At 41.5% G+C, this 21,924-nt stretch overlaps 1 protein-coding gene across 1 annotated transcript in view; it reads left to right on the top strand.

The window, feature by feature from the left end:
- The window catches only part of mllt10 (MLLT10 histone lysine methyltransferase DOT1L cofactor), a 41,299-nt gene extending 19,620 nt beyond the window's left edge, over positions 1-21,679 (top strand). The window contains 12 exon segments of the mRNA XM_034572330.1: positions 30-248; positions 792-1,283; positions 8,078-8,238; positions 11,815-11,932; positions 14,268-14,343; positions 15,549-15,742; positions 17,012-17,161; positions 17,536-17,591; positions 17,797-18,098; positions 18,585-18,608; positions 18,821-18,911; positions 19,243-21,679. Of these exon segments, the coding sequence (XP_034428221.1) occupies positions 30-248; positions 792-1,283; positions 8,078-8,238; positions 11,815-11,932; positions 14,268-14,343; positions 15,549-15,742; positions 17,012-17,161; positions 17,536-17,591; positions 17,797-18,098; positions 18,585-18,608; positions 18,821-18,911; positions 19,243-19,527 (2,168 nt within the window). The 3' untranslated portion in view covers positions 19,528-21,679.
- Positions 21,680-21,924: the final 245 nt, after the last annotated feature.

Genomic DNA, 21,924 nt, shown 5'->3' with positions numbered 1-21,924 from the left:
GTCTTCCTTCCTTCCTTCCTTCCTTCCAGGCCTCCTGTTGACCAGTGCCAGCAAGACCCCTTCTGCCCCTTCCTCCTCAGACTTCCTGAGTTTCTCTGACTCATCCTTGCGTTCCGGGGGTGGAACTACCTTCTCCTCGCCACCATCGTTCAGCAGCTGCCTTGTGAAGCCGAGCTCGGAAAGCGGAACTTCAGAGGGAACTACGACACTTTTTGGTTCTCTTGTGTCAGCTACTACAGCTTCTGCAGGTGACAGAGGTTTATCATTTATAGCTTTAGACTGATGTATTTTTTATACAGTAATCTTTGTTTTGGATCCATCATATTTATTCTAGTTTTATTTTTAATGACTGAATATAAATATTCGTGGTTGAAAACTGCAATTTATAGACAGTTTCCATTAAGAACTATGGGTGTGAAGTTTTAAAGTTGAATGTTTCTCCTGTAAGGGAGGGTTTACAGAAGTATGTCACTTTGCGATATAGTCAATGTAGGAGCCAAAGTTTTTTTCAGCTTTGACTTTAGTGGGGACCAGAAGAAGGATATCTCAGCCTGTATGTATTGTGTATTGCATTAAAAAAAATTTGAAGTATCACAACTTAATGGAAGTATACTAGTAAATCTTTGCAGAAGCAAGTAGCAGTTTTATATAGTGTTTTATTTAAAATATTCATCTACTTTTCAGATAGTGCAGAACTAAAACAATTAGTCCCTAACATGCAGGAAATTACAGTAGAAAAATACTGCAGACACTATGATTAACAATTCCGCTCTGCTTTCTTATCATTGCAGTGGGTGGGAAGCTGTATGAGAATTCCCACAGTCACACTGCAAGCGAGACGACAAGCCTCAGTGGGTCCACTGGATATAAACGACCCCAGCCCTCTGGTCCGGGGCCGGGCATCGGCGGAGCAGTGGCGGGAGGAGGGGAAGATGGGGTGAAGAAGAAAAAGAAGGGTAACTGGCGAAACAGATTTGGACCTTGCTTCACTACGGATGTGACGCCCTCAGAGCCAGCTCCCTCCCTGACTCTCCCTACCTCCTCCATAGCCAACACCTCCACCTCCTCCCCCTCGCCCTCTTCGTCCTCGACGCTCTCAGGCCGGCCGGGCTTAGTCTCCAGCAGTGGATTAGGAGTGGGAGTCGGAGGAGCAGGAGCAGGAGGAGGAGCAGGAGAGAGGGGGCTGGGGGTCATGGGTGTCAGTGGTGGGATTCAAAAGTCCCCGTCACTCCTCAGGAATGGGAGTCTGCAAAGCAGCAGCGGCTCCACAAGCACTGGGCCAGGTGAGGAAGATACATAAATGTACCACACACAAAACACAACAGTGTCTCACAAAGATGATCTGAGAGTTCAGGACTCATAGTTGTAACAAAGAGAAAAACTCTCAGATGCCCTCGTCTGTCAATGTCACTTTAATTTTTATTATCATCACAGTTTTATTGATGCAAAGCAAAAAGCCAGACATGAGGAAAAAGACAGGATTAATTTAAGATTCATCAGCCCATTTAGACCTGATAGACAAACAACGTGTGTCCTATTTTGCTCACCAAAGTGTCATCAGTGAGAGGCAAAGGAAAGTGGCTCATGAGTGGCATTGTTGTGGCAGTTTTTTTTCATCACATTCAGATCCTGACTTGTTTTAGATTTTTTTTTTGTGCCGTTTACTTGCAAATGCTGATGAATTAAACAAAGAGGTTTGTGGATCGCTCTGTGTATGGAAGCATGAGCATTACCAATCACAAAAGGCAAAGATTTGACACACCTTTGTAATTGGCTCCTTGTGTGCATGTGTCTGTATGTCAGAGTGCGGGCTATGTGTTATTTTCTCACACACGTGTAAGTGGTCTGTATGTGTATTTATTTTTTTTCCTCATCGTGTTCAGTTGCTTGGCAACTGTCTTTATGCTTTGGAGTTCCCCTCTGCTGATGGAAATGGCTCAGCACAGCCCACACATCCAGCAGCTCCCCTTTCTTCCAGAATTACCACGCTTTTGTTTCTTTCTCCTGCCTCTCGGCTCTTCTCTCTTACCTGCATTCTGCTCATTCCTCGAATTCTCACCTCACCTGTTGATGCTTCGTGTGTGTGTGTGTGTGTGTGTGTGTGTGTGTGTGTGTGTGTGTGTGTGTGTGTGTGTGTGTGTGTGTGTGTGTGTGTGTGTGTGTGTGTGTGTGTGTGTGTGTGTGTGTGTGTGTGTGTGTGTGTGTGTGTGCATAGAGACAAGAGCATGTATGTACAATATTTGTAAAGTGGGATTCACATTTCTTGTTTTTCACACATTTTTTCTCTCACACTGATAAACAACACTCTTTAATGACCATTAACTGTCAACAATAAAATGTAAATAATAATAAAAATAGAATACTAATTCAACAAATGTTTTTTACACATTTTTATCTATGTAGCAGAATAAAATAGCAGAGAATCTGAGGATTCACACATCATCAGTACAACAGACCAACAGGCTGACACAGTGTTTCCCATTTGTCCCCCCACTGTTTCATCAAATTACATTACATATCGTTGACGCTTTTATCCAAAGCGACTTCCAAAAACTATGAGGGGCAATTCGGGGTTCTTGCCCAAGGACACTTCGGCATTCAGATGGGAAATCTTTTGTGCCACTGCTCATTGCAGAGCTGTGTGCGGTGCTCTTTGCCCTGCTGGTCTTGCACTCTCAAAACACATTGACCTACCTGTCACATTCTGACTGGCCATCTGCAACAGTGGGAGAAATCCTGCCGCTTCAGTGGCCCAGTGGACCCTCGAAACGTTCATAAAGTTTTTACCATCCTTGACAGGCAGGTATTGTGCTCTAGCTGTACACGTTCCCAAAACAGGCCTGCAGTCACTCTCACAGTGCGCATGAGAGCAAACCATGCGTATGTTCAAAGGATCACAAGACTTTCTGGACAAACCATAGCTACTTTCTATAGACGGGACTCACCAGTGCTGCCCCGAGAGCGAGAGCCACACATCTCTCCCTGCGACTTCTGTTCAGTGAGCGGCAGAGGAGAAGCAGCAGTTTGTGACACAGGCAGAGGCAGTGCACTCTGTGACAGACAAAAGCGTCTTTCAGACACAAACTGCAGCCCTGAATTTTTCTATACATTACTCAGTGGAGCAATGCAAATGTCTGAATCAGTTTCACCAGAAATTAAACAGACTGCCAGCTCTCAAGTCCAAAGTCTGTGCAATGTCTGATTGAGCTCATTTGAAACCAGCTGACACTAAACATAATGCAAATATAATGTAATGATGTCAGAAATATTGTTAATTAGCGTATTGCAGTACAGTTTCCAACGTCATCCTCAATTTCATACATTTACCACAGGCCTTCCATTTACTAAGTTTCCACCTGTTTTTGTTGGAATAACATTCTTGCTCACCTTTGTGTCTCTTACTGTTACTCAGCCTGTCTTCGATTTTGGATTAATCCAAGTTCCAAAGATTAATGTATTTTTCATTAGTGCTATTTACAAACCAACAAATTATTAACTTATTATGTTCCATTTGTCTTTGACCTTCAAAATCTAAATATTGGACAAAACCTCTCAGCACCACATTGATTGAATTAGAGCATCCACAGGATACAATGAATCTATAGTCAGTATGTTGTTTTCCCTCAGTAATTTAGTTCTGAAAGTCAGAAAAATGATGCGGTTGCTAAGTAACAATACACTGACTCTGATCAAAACATTTACTGTTTGCTATGGTATGGATGTCTCAGTCGAGGATGCATATTTTTAGATATACATAGGCATAAATTTAACAAACTTAAACCAGAATAAAATTGTTCTTGCATGTGTATTCAAGTGCATATATTTTATTTTGTCCTGAGATTAAATCTTATTCATTTATCAATACCCACAGTTTAAAATAGCATAATTGTGTATCAAAAGAAATGTGCTTTTACAAATGTATATTTATCTTAACGGCTACGAGCTACTGATGGAATTATACATGGTAATATAACAATATGAAAATCATTTGGATGCCTTACAATTTAAAAGGATTGTACTATTGTAAAATCTTTCATTTATTTCCATTTTCCAACCACGAATATTAGATATTCAGTGTTGGAATGTGTGTTAGGTGGATAGTTTATATTATAGTAGTTGCAAGCATGAGTATGTGAGTCAGACCTGTGGGCAGCTGCTGTTTCCTTTCTGAATATAATTTTTTTTTTTTACCGCAGTGGTTGTTTTTTTTTCATAGTAATTTCACCACCGTTTTTGGTGCTGGTGCTTTTCCCTACAGCAGTGGCGGCATTTTCTGACCACAGCTGCTGAAAGAAGATAGGGAAGACGTGTGTGTGTGTGTGTGTGAGAGTAAGAGAGTAAGAGAGTGAGAGAGAGAGAGAGAGAGAGAGAGAGAGAGAGAGAGAGAGAGAGAGAGAGAGAGAGAGAGAGAGAGAGAGAGAGAGAGAGAGAGAGAGGGAATCGTGTGTTCTCCTTCCTACTGTAAATATTTAGCTGAGGGTTAATGCAGGGCAGTAATGGGGAGGATCTTGCCCCCCCACCATCCTGTCTGCTGACTCCAGCGTGCTGATGGATAGAGAGTTAACATGATAGATATGTGTTGGGTGGGTGGTGAGGCAGGGGGTTAGATTTTGGCTAGGTTAATGTTTGACTGCACGGGGGTCACTGATGGGACGGACAAGCTGCCAGAGCGTAGTGTGTGTGGGGGAGGAAAGATGTTCGATGGACATCAATTTATTCGTGTGTGTGTGTGTGTGTGTGTGTGTGTGTGTGTGTGTGTGTGTGTGTGTGTGTGTGTGTGTGTGTGTGTGTGTGTGTGTGTGTGTGTGTGTGTGTGTGTGTAAGGAGAGGAAAAGAGGGTATGAAAGAAAGGAATATATCAAGATGTATACTTTGGTTAAATATTTCTTTGCTTTTAGTTTTAAAATCTTTTTTGAGGTATAGTTTCTTCTTTTCCTGATGAAATTATAATGATCAGCAGTTAGTTCCGTAGTGTGAGGGAAAGTTGTGAAAACCAGGGAAATAATCAGTGATCAGGATTTTATTTTAAAAGCATTTAAAACTTGATTGCTAAGATATGAAACCTGCATTTGGAACCTTCCCCTCATCTTCTAAATTGTTGAGTTTATAGATTAAACACATTTGTATTGTCCTAAAAAAGATATAAAAGATTATATAAAAGATAGATTTTTTGTTAAAAATATTTTTTATTTTTTTAGGAGAATTCCTGAAAACAAATATTTTTGAAAATGTATTCTACAACCTTTCAAGATTAAATAATGAATTAAGATTTTGCAACTCAATTTCAGTATAAAAAGGGTAAGCACTGTGCTTAAAAAAATTTTTACAGGGAAGAAAAAACACTGAATGCAACAGTAAGATTATTAAGAGATTGAAGCTCTGAGATCACACACACACACACACACACACACACACACACACACATACATTATGCACCTACAACAAGCAACAGACAATTTAAAAGTGACAGTTCTTTCATGTACCTTTCAGAATATGTCTTCTCTCCACTTAATACACAAAGCTGTGGTGATAAAAGCAATATTTTCAATTGAATTTACAGATGTTTAGATGCCTCTCAATGTTTTCAGTTCTACCTCCTCATTATTGCTGAGATTCAAACCTGCTTTGTCAGTGTATTGCAAACCCATGTACGTTTTGGGACACACACACACACTAGATTCACTGCCTTCACTGTAGCGCTGCTCCTTCCACACTTCGCGTGATTTTTAAATACATTTCTGTTTATCTTTGGTGCTAAAAAAAATTCTAAGAATAACCAAAGTCTTTCTGCAGCCACGATGGTCAGTGTTTTCATCCACATTCCATTTTATAACCACGATTGCATGAATGTCCACAAAAAAGTTATAGGACCCTTGAAAAAAGAAGAATGTACCAAGTTTATAGTCAAAACACAGATTGAGCTGTTAACATAGTGTGATGGCGTCCACTTGGTTTTTTATAGTATTTAACTTTCCCGAATTAGACAGCGCAGATTTCCTATTGAGATAATAGCAGCTTGAACTAATCAAGGTGGATATTTTTTAAGCTTACACTCGTACTGAGCAGGAAGGGAAAAGGAACGGGGAGGTGGGGCGATGCAGGCAGTTGTGCTACGGGGGCTTCACGTTATTGATCACACAGGCAGGTTGCAAGTTTCTGCGTGTGTGTGTGTGTTTGTGTTTGTATTCGTTCTTTGTCTTTTGTGATCCTAGAGGAAGTTTTAATTCCCTTTTCGTGATTAAATAATAACCAGATTATCTAAATAACAATCATTAGAAGCAGCCTTATTGTTAGCATGACTGTTTGTGTTTTACTTTATTTCTGAAAATGTCTTTTGAAAAAAAAATCCGTCCTCTCACTTCAAACCCGATTCGGAGCTCAAGATTTTCACTCAGAAGTGAAAATATTTCAAGTAAATTAGTGATAAAAGTATAATACATATGTTTGGATATTTTAGGCGGGAAGCCTTTATTTTTATATAACAGCATTAAGCCTGAAAGTAGGAGAGAGAGCACGGAAGCCGTACAGAAAAGGGTTTGCTCCAACTTTTAATGTGCATGTGTAAATAAAAACATTCATATTTACTTAGGTTTTTCATTTGATATTTAAAATTCAAACTCTCCTACTAAAACATTAAAATACTGCTTTTTGGGATATTTGATTTGACTTTTGAATTAGTTTATCATAATGTGAATGTAAAGTAAAATTAACCAGTTATTTAATCTTGTTTTTACCACTGTTTTTGCACTGTCATGTCATCAGTGGCATGGGCTGATAAACTGTTGGTTTGGCCTCTAATCCAGCTGCTAAAAATCTCGCAGGAACACATGCCCTCTGAGCCTCGGCAGCGCTGCTTTGGGTATCAATTTTTCTGGTGCATATTACAAATCGTTATAAATAGTATGTCGGTCCATGCAGTGTTCATCTCTCTCTCCCTCTCTCTCTCCCTCTCTCTCTCCCTCTCTCTCTCTGTGTTGCTCTCCCTCTCTCTCCCTCCACCCCTCCCCTCCTGGCACAAAGATCTCTTGTTCCCCCAGTGAATGTGCGCTGCCCTGAGCCATTCAGGCTTTTGTGGGGCTGAGGGGCCCGTTCTCTCTCCCCCCCCCGGCCTCCTCCTCTGCTGGGGTCAAAGGGGGGCAGGGGCAGGGCTTATCCCTGGTTAGTGGGCGAGCACAGGGGTGTGTGAGGGGAGGGAGGGTGAGACGGAGAGAGAGACAGTGTGTCAGACAGAGCACAGAGATAAGAGCCGGGAGCGTGTGTGTGGAAATAGAGCAGCATGTTTGCATAGGTGGTTTGAAACTATCTTGTACTGCATAACATTATATTCATAATTTTTAACCTGCTGGATAAAATTACGTGAATTGTCTGTATTTGTTCAAAGAGCACAAATAATTGTAACGGAGGGAGAGAATGTGCAGATTGATTCTCCTCCTCTTTTCTTTCCCAGTTTGTAAAAAGCTTTATATGAATGAAGTGTGACTGCAGATGTTTTCACTTTGAGTCAGTGGCTCAGTGTGTATGAGTCTCTGTACATTTAAGCTTTACAATAATTGATGAGATTATAACCAGGATTTTATGAATTCGTAATTTAATCATGACATGTGTATATGTATTGTGTTTGTTTATATTTCAAATTGTTTAAAATCTCTAACTTTACTGTCAAAAATGTTTCTATTACTGGGGTTATGCAAATTGTTAAAAGACAGGTTTTTATTATCCAAGTAAAATGTGTTGAGCTTAGATTATATGAGGAATTAATTTGATAGAAATCAGTAACAAATGTTGTCCTGTATTTTACAAACATGACATGTACTCAATATCAAAGAACCCATGGTTTCGTAATGATAGCATTTTTAGACCAACCAATAGATGACTCAAATTTTTTTTTCACTTGTCATAGTAAGAAAAGCACAGGAGATATTAATAATATTATCAATGAATCACTTCTTTTGGAAAGTCCTCGGAAGCTGTGATTATTGTATATATACATATATTTACACATGTGCTTTTCATTCTGTAATAATTAACCTATAAAACTAACGTATTTGAATGTCTGGTATCTCTGATTTGTGTGCAGGTGTTTTCTCTGGTGCTGATGGTTCAACGACGGGGACAGGGGCGGTCACCGTGGGCGTGTCCAGCTCAGAGTTGTCCCAGCAACAGCAGCCCACGCCCTCTCTTCCCCCTCCCTCTCCATTCACTGCCACCGCTCCGCTAACCAGCACAGCCTCCCCACACGTGAGTTCAAACACAACCTGAGCTAAAAACTGTCAAAAACCTCCTCATGCTCATTAAACACACACTACCTCCACTTACCTCTACGTTTCTCACATACACACACTCCCTTCACTCAGCACCCACTACGTCCACCAGCTCTCGCATCTTTGCGCTGAAGTGTGGGAACAGAAATAAACCAAAGTACACTAATTAAAAGGCTTTCACAGCGTATCTCAGTGCTTTTACTAATCCATTCCATATTAATTATGTGTGAAATGTGTGTGTCCTGATCTTGTGTAGATTGTTTTTCCCCGAGCTATTCTATTGCTGATTGTTGGGTCTAAGTAGTTGTTTTTTTTACAAAGATATATCAATTTATTATATACGTTTCATTGAAACGTGTGAGACTCCAACTTAATTCAATAACTGCTGTACCTTAGTGAGCTGGGTCGGTATTATACAGGTAAATTAGGCATTTTTATTGCTAGAAATTTACTACAATGCAGAGAGATATAATCAGAACCAAAACACATATTTACCTTCTTTTTTTTTTGTAACAGCATAACCCCCGGGTTATAGAATGCTGTAAGACACACTCACTATCATGATTTCCATCAGTACTATTTATGTGGAGAAAAGTGAAATAAACCACTCATGAGCGTCACATCTAAGGAAAATCCCATTTAGCTCAGATTTATTTGAAATGATTGAGTTTGTTTCATAGATTAAATTTAACCATATGTTCTAACCACTTCAGACATATTTAAAAGTCAGATGGTGAAGCCAAAGTTCTGTAGGTTTATCCACATCCAAATTAATTATGGTGAATTTTGGACCAAAGACTGGAATTTTTTATGCACTTCTTCAAAGTGGAGTGTTCCACTGGTTTGAAAATGCTTGCATTCAAAAGTGAGGACGTTAACTGTAACTTGATCAGTCACCCTCCCTCCCTCCCTCCCTCCCCTCCTATAATCACTGTCTCTTAAAAAGAACAAAAAAAAAAATCTCCTCTTGAATCACTGACCCCAATGTCTGTCCTTTCAAAACCTCCCCAAAGACCACGCAATGTCCACCGAACTCCCATTTTTCTTCCGTGTCCACTTACCACCCCTCTTTCTTTCTCTCGCACACACTTTTTCTCACCCTCGACCTTCCTCCTCTCTGTCCCCGTCCATTTCTCCTTTTTTTCCTCTCCCTCCGTTGTCCTGTGAAGTAATGACATCTGACAAGCACCACAGTAGGGATGGAGGGATAGATGCAGGGTAGGAGGGGTTGGGGGCTAGTGTGTGTGTGTGTGTGTGTGGGGGGGGGGGGCTTGCACTCATGCCTTGAATTCACTGGCCTGGCCTTCATCTTCCCTGTTCCTCTGTATTCAGCCTGTATTATAGAAGACAGGAGGCCCAGGATATCACGCCTGTTTGTAGCATGTATAGAGGAGCTTGTGCTGTAGATGTAGAGATAGAGGGAGGGAGAAAGAGAGAGAAAGAGAAAGAGAGAGAGAGAGTAAAAGACGGAAAATAAACAGCAGAGAGCACGAGTGAAAGCTACTCAAGAAGCCAAAGGTTTTTTTTTCTCCATTTTGTCGCACCAGATTGTAAAAAAAAAAAAAGAAGTGGGAAAAAAAAGTGTGTTAGTTTGTACAGTGTGATTCACGCCTCTCAGCATCTGGGACGCACACACTCTGGATAAAGTCTGCAGAAATTATGCAACAATACAGGGATGCCAACAACAAGCTTCCCTCAGTGTGTGTGTGTGTGTGTGTGTGTGTGTGTGTGTGTGCGCGAGTGTGTGTGCGAGTGAGTGACGGAGACCATTTGCTATTTACAGTCCACTAGCAGACTACTGTTGTTGGCTATCAGCCCAGGACAGAGAAAGGGAGTCCGAGAGAGACTTTGAATGAAAAATGAATGTAAATGAAAAATGAATGTTGATGGGAAAGGGGGCTGGATTATGGCACCGATGGGAGGAGGAGGAAGGAGGAGGGGTGTCTAAAGAGAAATCTGAAATAATTTCAGTGGGAACAAGGGAACAGGTTCCCTCTCTGAATTTAACATTTAACGGAGACGAGGATATCCAGGTTGTTTTACAGATTTTATGATTTTAGATGTTGTTTGTAATAGACGCTTTTGAGGTCCCCCCCACACACACTCACAGTGTAGGAACCAGAATATTTAAGCTCTAAAATGTTTCATTAAAAAAGTAAACACCAAGTTATCCATTTTTGTTCTTTATCTTAAAAAAATATATAAATCTCTGTGTGTATTTCAGCTTGAGTAAAAATAAAAGATATTATGGAAGAGCAAAGTCAAGTGACTCAAATCAGTTTTCTGTCCTATCAACATGCTTTGCTTCTAGTTTTACTCTGCAGCTACCAAAACAGTCGGCCATTTTGTTCACCTGCTTCCTCTGTTGACGCTCCGCCCTTGCTCTCCTCCCTCGCACCCCACCCTTCCTTCGCTCCACAGCCCTTATGTGGGAAATGCCTTAATTGGATTAAACTATATGCATCAGAAACACTTTGTCAGCGTGTCAGCATACTGTCAGGGTGCCGAGGTGCACTGAGCCTCTGTGTGTGTGTGTGTGCGTGTGTGTAAAAGAATCATGAACTTCTGAACCATAATTTACAATGATTTTTTGGAGGGGACTTTAATTTTTTGCACATGTTTGTTTTTACATAAAATGTATTTTCCTTGATCAAATAAGATTCACTGTCATGAAGTAATTTTTAGATGCTCTGTGACAAAGCGTAATCAAAGACCAGAGAATTTAAATATTTTCAAACCAAATAGATCCGATTAAATCTCAGATTTGGATTCAGGCTCAATAAATGTTTAATAACATGAGTCAGACTTCTTAAATAACAATACAATTAATATGAACTCTTGCCACCTGCTTGTTTATTACCAAGCAAAGAAACACCAGAGATTCTGCAGCGTGATTTTAAAGATCAGGTTAACGTTGAATGCCGTTCAATAGTTACATTGACTAAATGTCAATATATATTTCTTAAGCAATTGACATAACATAAAAACTAAAATATTTTGATAATCAATAAATCATTCAGAGAAAAAATTACTCTTCTGGTGTCAACCATTCAAGTTTGAGAATGAGCCTTTTTTTGCTGTTTGTATAATTTAATTTAATTTATTTGTTTATTTGACAGGGACAATGCTCTTTAATCAGCAAAATGACTTAAGTTTATATAGTATGTGTGTTGCAAAGTTAGGCTCCGGATGGTTGTGGTTTCATGTTATATTTTATACCCCAACTACTATTTAAACATCCAGAAAGTAGTTGTCTGATGAATCCATGATGAAAATGAATCATTATAATCATAAATAATGAAAATAGTCATGAGTCTTAGTCCTTAAGATTCTATCCAAATCAGTGATTTTGTATTCAATCATTTTATTGAAGCAGTTTGTCACTCGAGGTGTTGATTGAAATTGATTTCATAAAATTAAAAACTCCCCATTGGTAGAATAATGATAACAACCTTATGAAAAACTCCCCGTTAAGTGAATATAATAATGATTCGAATCACAGTGAAACATAATTTCTTCCTCATGGCTCATACGTTTGTGCATCTGTCCTCAGGTGAGCGGTATGCCGGGGTCCGTCTTCAACCTCGCTCCCTCCCACATGTTTGGCAACAGGCTGAACCCCAATTCGGCCATGGCAGCGCTCATCGCCCAGTCCGAGGCCTCACCAGCAGGTATGCAAACCTATTTGTGTGTGTACGTGCTTGTCACTAAACTATGCATGTGTGTCAGAGAGAAGGAGAGGGAGATAATGGATAGGTCACGCCCCTTGGTCCCTAGGAGAGGTCAAGGGTCAGCACTCGTGATATTTTCTAGCTCCACCCGCTCGGATCCGGTTACACACCTCGATCGTTCCACTCTGTCTCACCCTTACTCTCTGTCACACGTACAAAAGCAAATACAGTACACAGGGTCATTAATGTGTAATTTACATGTAAAACAACTTTTCCTCCAAGTTGTGAGAGAAAGAGGAGGATTTGTTCAAATGGTTGTGAGAGCGAGGATCACAGGAGGTCGGGGTCATGCATCAGGGAACTCCTGCTGTAGGAAAGAGGGGGGGTGTTGTCTGTCCGGTGCAGGAGCTGATGAGGGAGTAAGAGGTGGCCTGAGTAATCAGAGTAGCCACTTCCTGATACCAGACATCTGGATGAACAGAGGAGCGCACAAGAGCAAAGAAGAGAGAGTAAAGAGGAGGAGGAGGAAGGTGGGTTAGTTCCTGCTGCCGGTCAGCCGTCATCAGAGCCAGATCCATTCTGACCTGCAGGTCAACTCACTAATCAGGCTGAATGACGAGGCTTTGTGTTCGTGTGTGTGTGTTACAAGGCAAAGTTAGTTTGTGTATTTCATGGAAGAAAAAATCATTGAAATTGTCACAACATAAAATCAACTTTTACCACTTTTCAATTCAAAAATAATAATTAGCTTTTAATATGAGATGTATTTTATTAAATAGAATGTTTAATGTTTGAGTAATTAGTGTACTAACATTTTATTTGAAAGTAGATTTTAAATTTTAAATTACCAACCTCAAAATTATTGAGGATTGTCTGCTTTATTCTATTTTATATATTTGTATGTTGAATGTCTTCAATATGAAAATCATTATTTGTTAATTTTTTTCATTTGTTGTCACTTGATAAATAATTTAATGATTCTTTGTTATGCAATATAACTGAAGATGGTGCCCAAGACAATTAAAATTAAAGTAAAAAAAAAACAAATCTTGATTTTACAGATATATTAGACAGAAAAAAACAGCAGTCTTTACATTAAAGAATTTAAACCAAAGAATAAATGGCTTTTTGCTGTAAAAATGACAAAAATTCTTAATAGATTAATTGATTTACTATATATATGCTGTGTGTATATATATATATATATAATTTATTTATAAATAATGAATCTCCATGCAACCCTTGTGAACGTCCTTGTTTCCTTGCAGTAAAGTTGTACACTATTCACACAGTCGCGTGTGCAGCCTCACAAGCGTGAAGTTGTTTGTGAACCAGTAAAGGGTCATGTGAGCACAAACATGCAAGGTGTGCGCGTGTTTGTATGCATGTCCCCTGTTTACTTTGGCAGTCCTTTCTCTTTGCTTTTGAGTGTCTGGAGGGAGGCGCCGGGACGGAAAAGGGCCGCAAGAGAAAAAGGGAGTTTGAAAAAGAAGGCGAGCGAGCGTAGTTGTGACCTGTTGAGGGTAAAAGCTGGGATTGACTGTCTTAAGTAGAGGGGAGTTGGTCGGAGTTGTGTAAATGCAAAAGTGTGCATTTGAGTGTGCGTGCATGTGTGATTCATTACTCCCGCCGAGGAAAATGAAAAGAAGCGTCTGGCCACGGGCCCAGAGGGAGGAGATAGAGAAGGTAGAGAGAGAGAGAGAAAGAGAGAGATTCACTCACATGCAGTTTGAATGAAGGCTCGTCTGTGAAAGACATACAAAGGAAGGAAAAAGAGACTTTTGTAGGTTGACATGTTGCAGTGCATCTACACCACACAGACTTATTTTGAAAATGCTACTTTTTCTCATATTTACTCTCTGTTCACACTCAGCTGACAGTTTGCATGCACAGTGGATAAAAGTGGAAACAGCCCCAGTGTGTTTTAGAGGAGAATAAATAATAACTTTACAGACACACACACTCCTGTTGGAGTGTGTGTGTCTGTAAAGTTAAACCTTGCTGAAAAATAATACCAATAATTGTAAAATCTATTTTTTATTCTGGTCATTGTGAGACATGTTGCCCTAACTATAATAAAATTGAGTGTACTGTAGGTGATCACAGAGGTGTGTGTGTGTGTGTGTGTGTGTGTGTGTGTGTGTGTGTGTGTGTGTGTGTGTGTGTGTGTGTGTGTGTGTGTGTGTGTGTGTGTGTGTGTGTGTGTGTGTGTGTGTGTGTGTGTGTGGATCAGTTTTTGTTTCGTTGGTGTTTCATTGTTATTTTCATAAACTTCTTCCAGTTTATTGTGGACATGTTCTTGGATACACAGTTGATTTTTTTTGTGTGTGTGCAGATCAGGAGGTTGGAGACAGCAGCAGCGTCGGAGCTCAGGGCTTCTCCATAAGAGCTTCTCCCAAGACCACCCCGCGGTGAGTACATGCTCTCTATCACACACACAGATCCCCCACCACCCAAATCCCACCCCGTTTTTACATTCCTCTCTGGCCCCCCTCCGTCACCCATCCCCCTCTCTGCGTTTCCCTTCGCCGGCCCGCCGTCTCCCCTCTCTTCCTCTCACTCTTCACACACACCCACCCACACACACACACACACACGCACACTCTGCCTTTCGCTCTTACCCCTACAGGCAATCCTCGCTCTCTTACAGCCAACGATAACGTGTGTTTTTGAAGGTGGTAACCATCCTTCAACTCCACTTAGATCTTTTTTTTCTCGATGTAATCACACATGGAAGGACAGTCCAGTGATTTTCTGCTTCTTCTCCATCTGGGAATATTTGCATGGAGCCCTCAGAATGGGAATATTGATGAGACAGATCCATTTATGTTTGTTTCTTCTACTTTGTGGGATGGATAATTTCCCTTGATGAGGTTGGTGACATTTATATCATGAACACTGCATCTGTGTCATTTTATGTTTTGAATTTTGGACAACATATTCCTGTAGGAATGGTTGTCTTTAAATTTGAAAAGAGAATAGTGTAATATGTTGCTTTTTCTTTAATTTGCTTTTATCTACATAGTTTGACAACTTGATGATTTTCTTACTCAAAACACTTGAATTTAAAAGTTAATAAATCTGAATTTTTGCATTAAGTGTGACACCTTTTTTAATATTGCTATGATATTGACACTTAAAAGCAGTTTTTTTATGTTGTGTATATTGAAAAATTCAAGGAAATGTCATCACTGCCACTGCTGTTTTTTGATTTTCCTCCACATTGTGAACCCTTCACTCTGTTCTTTCTTCCCTCTCCTGCTGTCCCTCATTTCTCCTCTTTCACACTCAACAGATTGACTCAATACACACAAACACACACCAAGATTTATCGCACCCAGACAGTCCACTTCCCTTTTTCTGTCTCTCGCCCTCTTGCATGTCCTCTTTCTCTCTCTCCCTCCACGTCTTTCTCACTCGCTTGCTCGCACACACACACACAGAGGGAAAGCCTGGCCCCTTTTCATTAAGGACCACTGTAACAACAAATTGATGTAGTTTTATAGCCAGCAGTGTCTATGTTTGTCTGACGTTTATGTTGGGTCGTTAATCTCCCTATTGACCTCTCTATCTCTCCTTTTCTATCCATGCTCTCTCTCTCTCTTCCTCCATTCAGCTCTCCCATTGGTGGCCTGCAGATCCGCTATGACTCCTCGGGGTCGTTGCCGGGGCCGGGTCTGGGGTTGCTAGGGGCGGGGGGAGGCGGTGGGGAGACGCCGCTCCCAGTGGCCACCAGCATAGAGCAGCTCCTGGAGCGGCAGTGGAACGAAGGGCAGAGCTTCCTGCTGCAGCAGGGAGGGCAAGGAGATGGTGAGCGGACACAACCCACATACACACAAAATATACACAACAATGCATTCACACACACACACACACACACACACACAGGACTGGGTATCTTGTGTTGGGGCTCTGATCCAAAAACAGTATTTTGTGACCTTACTCAGAGAAATAAAACAATATTAAAAAAATCTCTAGAATGGCCCTCAGTAGAGTGCTGACCTCCATCAAGGACCAACAGTTCCCTTAAAATCTGCATCATTTGTATATATCTCCAAAACTATTGTAGATGCATATAAACTGTTGATCCGGTGTTGAATCTGCGTTGTTGTTAATAAATCAAACCAAAAATACAAATGGTAAATTTTTTTCAAAATGTAGGCAGCTTCCCTAAAACTTAAAACTATAAGTTTTCTGGAAGCTAACTATAAAATGTCAAAAATAAGTCAAATTAAGAAGAATTTTGACTTAATTTCTTTATCTAAATGAGGCACTATGTGATGAAAGAGTAAGATGTCAGGATAACTATTCAATGGCATCTTTACATTTTTGACACACTTTTCTCTGTCATACCAAATTGTACAGAGGTTTGATACCTTGCCCACACACACAGGGTGCGCCTTCCCAATCCCCTGTTGCCTCTCTGATTCTCAGTCCTTTCTCTTACTGTCTCCATGTTATCTGTTAGTGTCTGTTGATCTCCGTCAGTTATCTTCCCATCTGAACATCCCTTGAGGGATCAGTAGTTGCAGCCTAGTTGTTTGAAAGGTCTTCCTTCAATCTGGACTATTCAGGTTGAAGTTCCTGTGTCTGCACATCCTCCTCCTGACTGGAGTTGTCCTTGAGCACTGCGCTGAGTCTGTACAGGCACCAGGGTCACTGCTCTGTAGCTGATGTTCACCTCTGACCCCCCTTGTAGAGTATATCTGTCTATTCAGTCACTGGGTCTGTGAGCAGAGCTGTGTGGAGGCTGAGCAGAGTTGCCCAGTTTCACTGGGGGCCTTTTTTAGAAAGTCTGGTGTTCTTCTTGCTTGTGAAAAGATCACTCCAATACTTACTGCTCCATCCCAGAAGTACAACACATTATATTCATAATGTAGGTAACAGTTTGAAAAGCTGTTAAACTGAAGACAGTGATGGGGTTGATTTCTCATTTTCAATGGTGTAAATTTCAGGGCTTTTTCTCTCACACAGGAACGTTGACATTTCATAGCAGGAAGAATACATTGCTGCTGCCACTACACAACAGTGAAGAGTCAGTTTTCTTATTCACATCTTTATCCTCTTTCTCTCTTTCAGTGGTGGGGATGTTGAAGTCGCTCCACCAGCTTCAGGAGGAGAACCGGAGGTTGGAGGAGCAGATCAAAACTCTGACTATGAAGAAAGAGAGACTGCAGCTTCTCAGCGCTCAGCTATCAGTGCCTTTCACTCCCACCACAGCCTGCTCTGGTACGTGCACACGCACATTCACGACTCAAGCAACCCTTTGTAGTGAAATAAATACGGCTGGTAAAATAATCCGCAGACTTACTGCCTTGTTTGTTTGAGAACTGCACAAATATGTAGTTGAAATAAGATGGCGCTAGGGAAAAAAGCATCATGATAATGAACACGTGGATACTTGATCATACCTTACTGCAAACCTTGGGTATTAACCTTGGTATTGACAGGATCTGCGCTGAAACAAAAATGCACACAGATGCACACAGATGTACACAATATGCGTTTAATGTTATTTTTAAAGTCTTGTAGAAAGGGGCCAGACCTCCTTGGTGAAATTACAAAGACAAAAGAATCTAAATCTGTGTTGATTTGTGCTGCAGATGTGAAAGGAGCCCAGCTTGGAGGCACCGACTCATCATTACCTGTTGCAGCTCAGGTAAAGACCAACAAGAGACAGAACACTAACAAATAAACATGTATGAGTCAGTCAGAGAAGCACCAGGTCGTAAAGTCAGTTAGTTCAATTAGCAGCTAATGTCTTAATGTTGATGATAAACATAGTGCATCATCATTAATGTGATAAAACCATGATGAGTGGAGGATTTGTCATTAAAGCCATTGACGTCTCTGTCTTCTCTCAGGACAGCACGTCTTGTGGTGGCCACAGCAGTAGTGGCTCCACCTCCTCCCTCTCCACGCCTCCCTCCGTCTCCCAGAGCCCGCCCCAGCCCCAGCTCAATGGAGTCGCCGCTGTGGGGGCAAACCCGGCCGGGCTGGGCGGGGTAGCGGGGCTGATGGGTGCACTTGGCCCAGGCAGCGCTCTGGGCATTGGGGGAATCGTTGGGGCGCTGAACGGGGTCATTCAGACACCGGCGTGCACCGGCAGCCCTCACCAGCACACAAGTGGAGCATCTACCGGCGTCACGTTGCCGGTCAATAACAGGTACGTGTGAGAACAGGTGTATGGTGTCAGATCAGATAAAATGAAGCTAGAACAGACTGGACCACTTAATCAAAAGTCATAACATGACATGCAAAAAATTGCACTTTTGTCTGGATGTACTTAAACGATGTGGCATCGGATCAGTACATAGATTTGCGTACTCGCCGATTTCCCACCTTTCTGCAGTTTCTGAGGCATTCCCGATGTCTGTATCAGAACATGTCTAGTAACATGGCTTGTCCTCACAAATCAGTTTATAGTCCATGGATTGGAGCTCTACAAACATGCTCCTGCTGTAGGTTTACATCTGAGCTGTCAGGCTCTGTCGCATCTCATCACATCCACACCAAAAAAACGAAAACACCAGAATCATTTCATCAGCTGGCAGCTTCATCTCTCTATTCTTTTTAAAGATGTTTGTATGTGAACTTTATTGGCTCCTCTCTCTTCCTCTGTGTTTCCTTTTGCTTGCGTGTTGGATTCTAGCAGCTCAACAACTAGTAAGAACAGGTGAGACAAAAGTCAGATCAGGTCTTTACGTCGGACAGAGACATGTTGGAAAAGCCTTGTTTTTCTTGAAATGGAATCGACTTCGAAGTGGAATTAATAATAGTGCAATAGCAGTGTATAATTTTTTAATAGGTATTTGATTGTTAGAATGCAGTAGTGTGTATACAGTGAGTTTATTGTTTGTCGTCTGACTGAGTTGTGTTTTGTGTCAGTGCTGCACAGCTCGGTCTGTTGTCGGAGCATCACAGACTCCTCCTCCAGCAGCATCATCTCCAGCAGCTGCTGTCCTCGCAGCCTTCAGCGGTAAGGCGCACACACACACACACACACACACACACACACACACACACACACACACACACACACACACACACACACACACACACACACACACACACTCTGAGCTACACTGAGGGTTTTTTTTGGGACAATGACCTAAATCGCCAAGCTTAGTAATTCTTCTTTTTTCTCCTCCTCCTCTTCACCCCACCTGTCTCCTCTCCTTCTCTTCTCAATCTCTCATTGCTGTCCTCCTTCACACTTTTCCCTTGACCTCATCCCATCTCTACCACTCCATCTCTTCTCTCCTGTCCTTCTTTTTCTTTCGCCTCCTGCATCTCTCTTTGCCCCCCAGGAGCAGCAGCAGGTGCTGCTCTACCAACTGATGCAGCAGCAGCAGGACCTCCAGCAGCTGCAGACCCTCTCCTCCTCGACGCAGATTCCCTCCATCCCGCTCTCCTCCGCTCAGCTTCCCATCAACAACCTGCTGCCCGGCGCCCAGAACCAGAGCCAAGGCACCATCACGGCCAACCCCTTCCTGGCGCTGCAGCACGCACACACTGACACGCACGCTTCAGGGGTGCAGAAGCCGCGGCTCGCTGAAAAGGCCGTGGGCATTGCAGGGCAGGAAAAGACATGACGGCAGATGTTCTGTCGTTTTTTTCCTTTTTAATAAATATGCAGAGTTTTGGGGAGATCGGCCTGTTGGTCAACTTTGTTGTTCGGTGACGAGGACACTGGCAGAAAATTCTGCGTCTGGGTAGATAATTCTTTAGAACGGTCTGTGCTAACACGTTAACACACACTGTGGTGATTGATAACAGAAGACAAAAGTAAGAATTGCATTTTTTTTTGTCTTTTTCCTTCACCAACTCATTCTTTTTGCAACTTTTGTCAGGTTTTTACACATAAATTTTGTGTAATTTTGTTTTATTTATTTCCATCCAGTCTTAGATTTCTTAGTTTGTAGCTGTAGCGCTGCTTCAGGTTCTTATTTTCACTGCTGAGATGATGATTTTCATTTGATATCACTGATAGTTAGTTTGTGTTGTGTCACCGGAGCACAGGGTGATTTGTGTTCTCTCCTCAACAGGTGAGGTGTCAGATGTGCTTCCACGGAACATTTCCTTGAATTATTTCTCTTAACATTTTCTTCACTTTTCGTTTTTTCTTTCTCTCGTGTCTCCCGTGCGGTGTCACTACTATTTCACTCTCAGGGGCCTCAGCTAACCAGAGTCGTGCACTCAGCACACAAGCTTGCACACACAGAACTACAAATATACAAAAAGAAAGATAGCAGAAATACATTAATATTTAAAACAAAAAAAACTACAAGTCCCTACTACAAAGACTTAACAGTAGCAGATGCATGTTTGACATCTGTCTCACAGCAAGTCCCTCGGGGAATATTTGGTGAAAGGCTCCTGGGGGAAAAAAGAAAAGAAATCCGACATGTTCTTGCCACTGCCTCTCTCTCCCCGTGTGTTTCCCTCCGTTTGTGTAGATCCATTAATGTCAGTGAGCCAAGTCTCGTACGGTCACCACAGAAGCCTTGCTTTACACTGTCTCCTCTCTGGGCCAGAAACAGGGGGCTCACTCAGGGAAATGAAATGGAAGAAAAGAGAAATATAGCAAGTTGAATGTTCAAGAGGGACGCATCAATCCACACAGCACACGCTTGCAAAGAAACGATCGAGTTGGTTGTCAGCACATGGAAAGTCGTCACATTTCATCCCCCTGATTGAGCCCCCTGCTGCACCTACCTCTCAAGCAGGACCAGCCTATCAGGACCTAAAATATGAGGCCGACGTCAGCGGCCGCCTCACGACCCCTCAGCAGTCAGGACTGGCCAATCAGGGTCAAAGCCCAAGTGCCTGAGGCCAAGGCGGGATTTATTTCCCCCCTTTTTTTCTTTTTTACCTGTGTCCCTGTCACTCAGCCCAAATCTTCAAAAACCTTTCTACCAATTAAGCTGCGTTGCTACGCAACAGATGACAGAAACACTCAGTGGCGTCTTTTTAATGAAACCAGGAACGATGATGATTCTGCTGCATTCTCTTCTATCAAAGCCAACTTGTATTGTGCTTTTTATTTATTTGGAGTTTGTTTGTGTAATGGGCGTAAGATGAAATATTTTAAAAGCCCGCTGGTGTTGCAATTTAACATCATTTTGTACTACTGTGTAAAGTTTTTGTCTTCTGTTTGTTATTTTCTTCGTACAGTCAGATGTTGCTGTAAACCCTTTTTGATGACTTTTCTGTGTCATGTGTTTGAAAGCTAGAAGTTACTTGATAGCTGGCTGATAGGGACGAGGGGGTGTGCTTGTACATAGCGGTTTGTTTGGGTGGGATCGGGTGGGTGGAAACGTGTCAGGGGACAGTGGCACAGTTTTTACCTCGTTAAGTGTAAATAGAACCTTTCTCATTGGCCGTTGATGTGTACATATGTGATTGTGATTGGCCGCGCTGGTGTGAAGGAAAGCCAATGAAGCCTCAGTTTGTGTGTGTAGATCTTTAGGACCAGACAAAAAAAAAAATAAGGTTGACAGTGACTGGACACACAAAGTATTAATTTATTTTTATATGTGCAGGGACATTGTGTTATTATTTTTTTTTTTTGCACCATTTTATTGATGATAAATTCATTTTATACGCTGGGCACCGTGTTTTCATCTGTGCACACATTTGTTTTGATCAGTTTTGTACAAATGGAAGATAAAAAAGAAAAATCGGGGGGGTGGGGGGGTGACATTGTATTTCCAAATACCAAAATAAACTCTCTGGATAAAGTAACAAACGCTCGAATTTATTCTTCTGCCGTTTGAGGGAATTTATTTGCAAAATAATGAGATACAAATACTTAACAACCCAAAACACATTAAGACATAATTAAGTTTCCCAATGTTTTAATTTGATGTAAGAAATCAAAATGGTATATTTTGAAAAATAGCACTAAATGGAAGCACATGTAAACAAGCGGTTACATTTTTAGGTGACTGCTGATTGGTTCCATTTGAAGAAACATTGAGTTGTTTTGT

The sequence above is a fragment of the Hippoglossus hippoglossus genome, chromosome 20 (assembly GCF_009819705.1).
Source record: "Hippoglossus hippoglossus isolate fHipHip1 chromosome 20, fHipHip1.pri, whole genome shotgun sequence".
NCBI classification, from domain to species: Eukaryota; Metazoa; Chordata; class Actinopteri; order Pleuronectiformes; family Pleuronectidae; genus Hippoglossus; species Hippoglossus hippoglossus.
The sequence above is the reverse complement of the archived record's forward strand: the minus strand, read 5'-3'. Positions and strand labels throughout refer to the sequence as shown.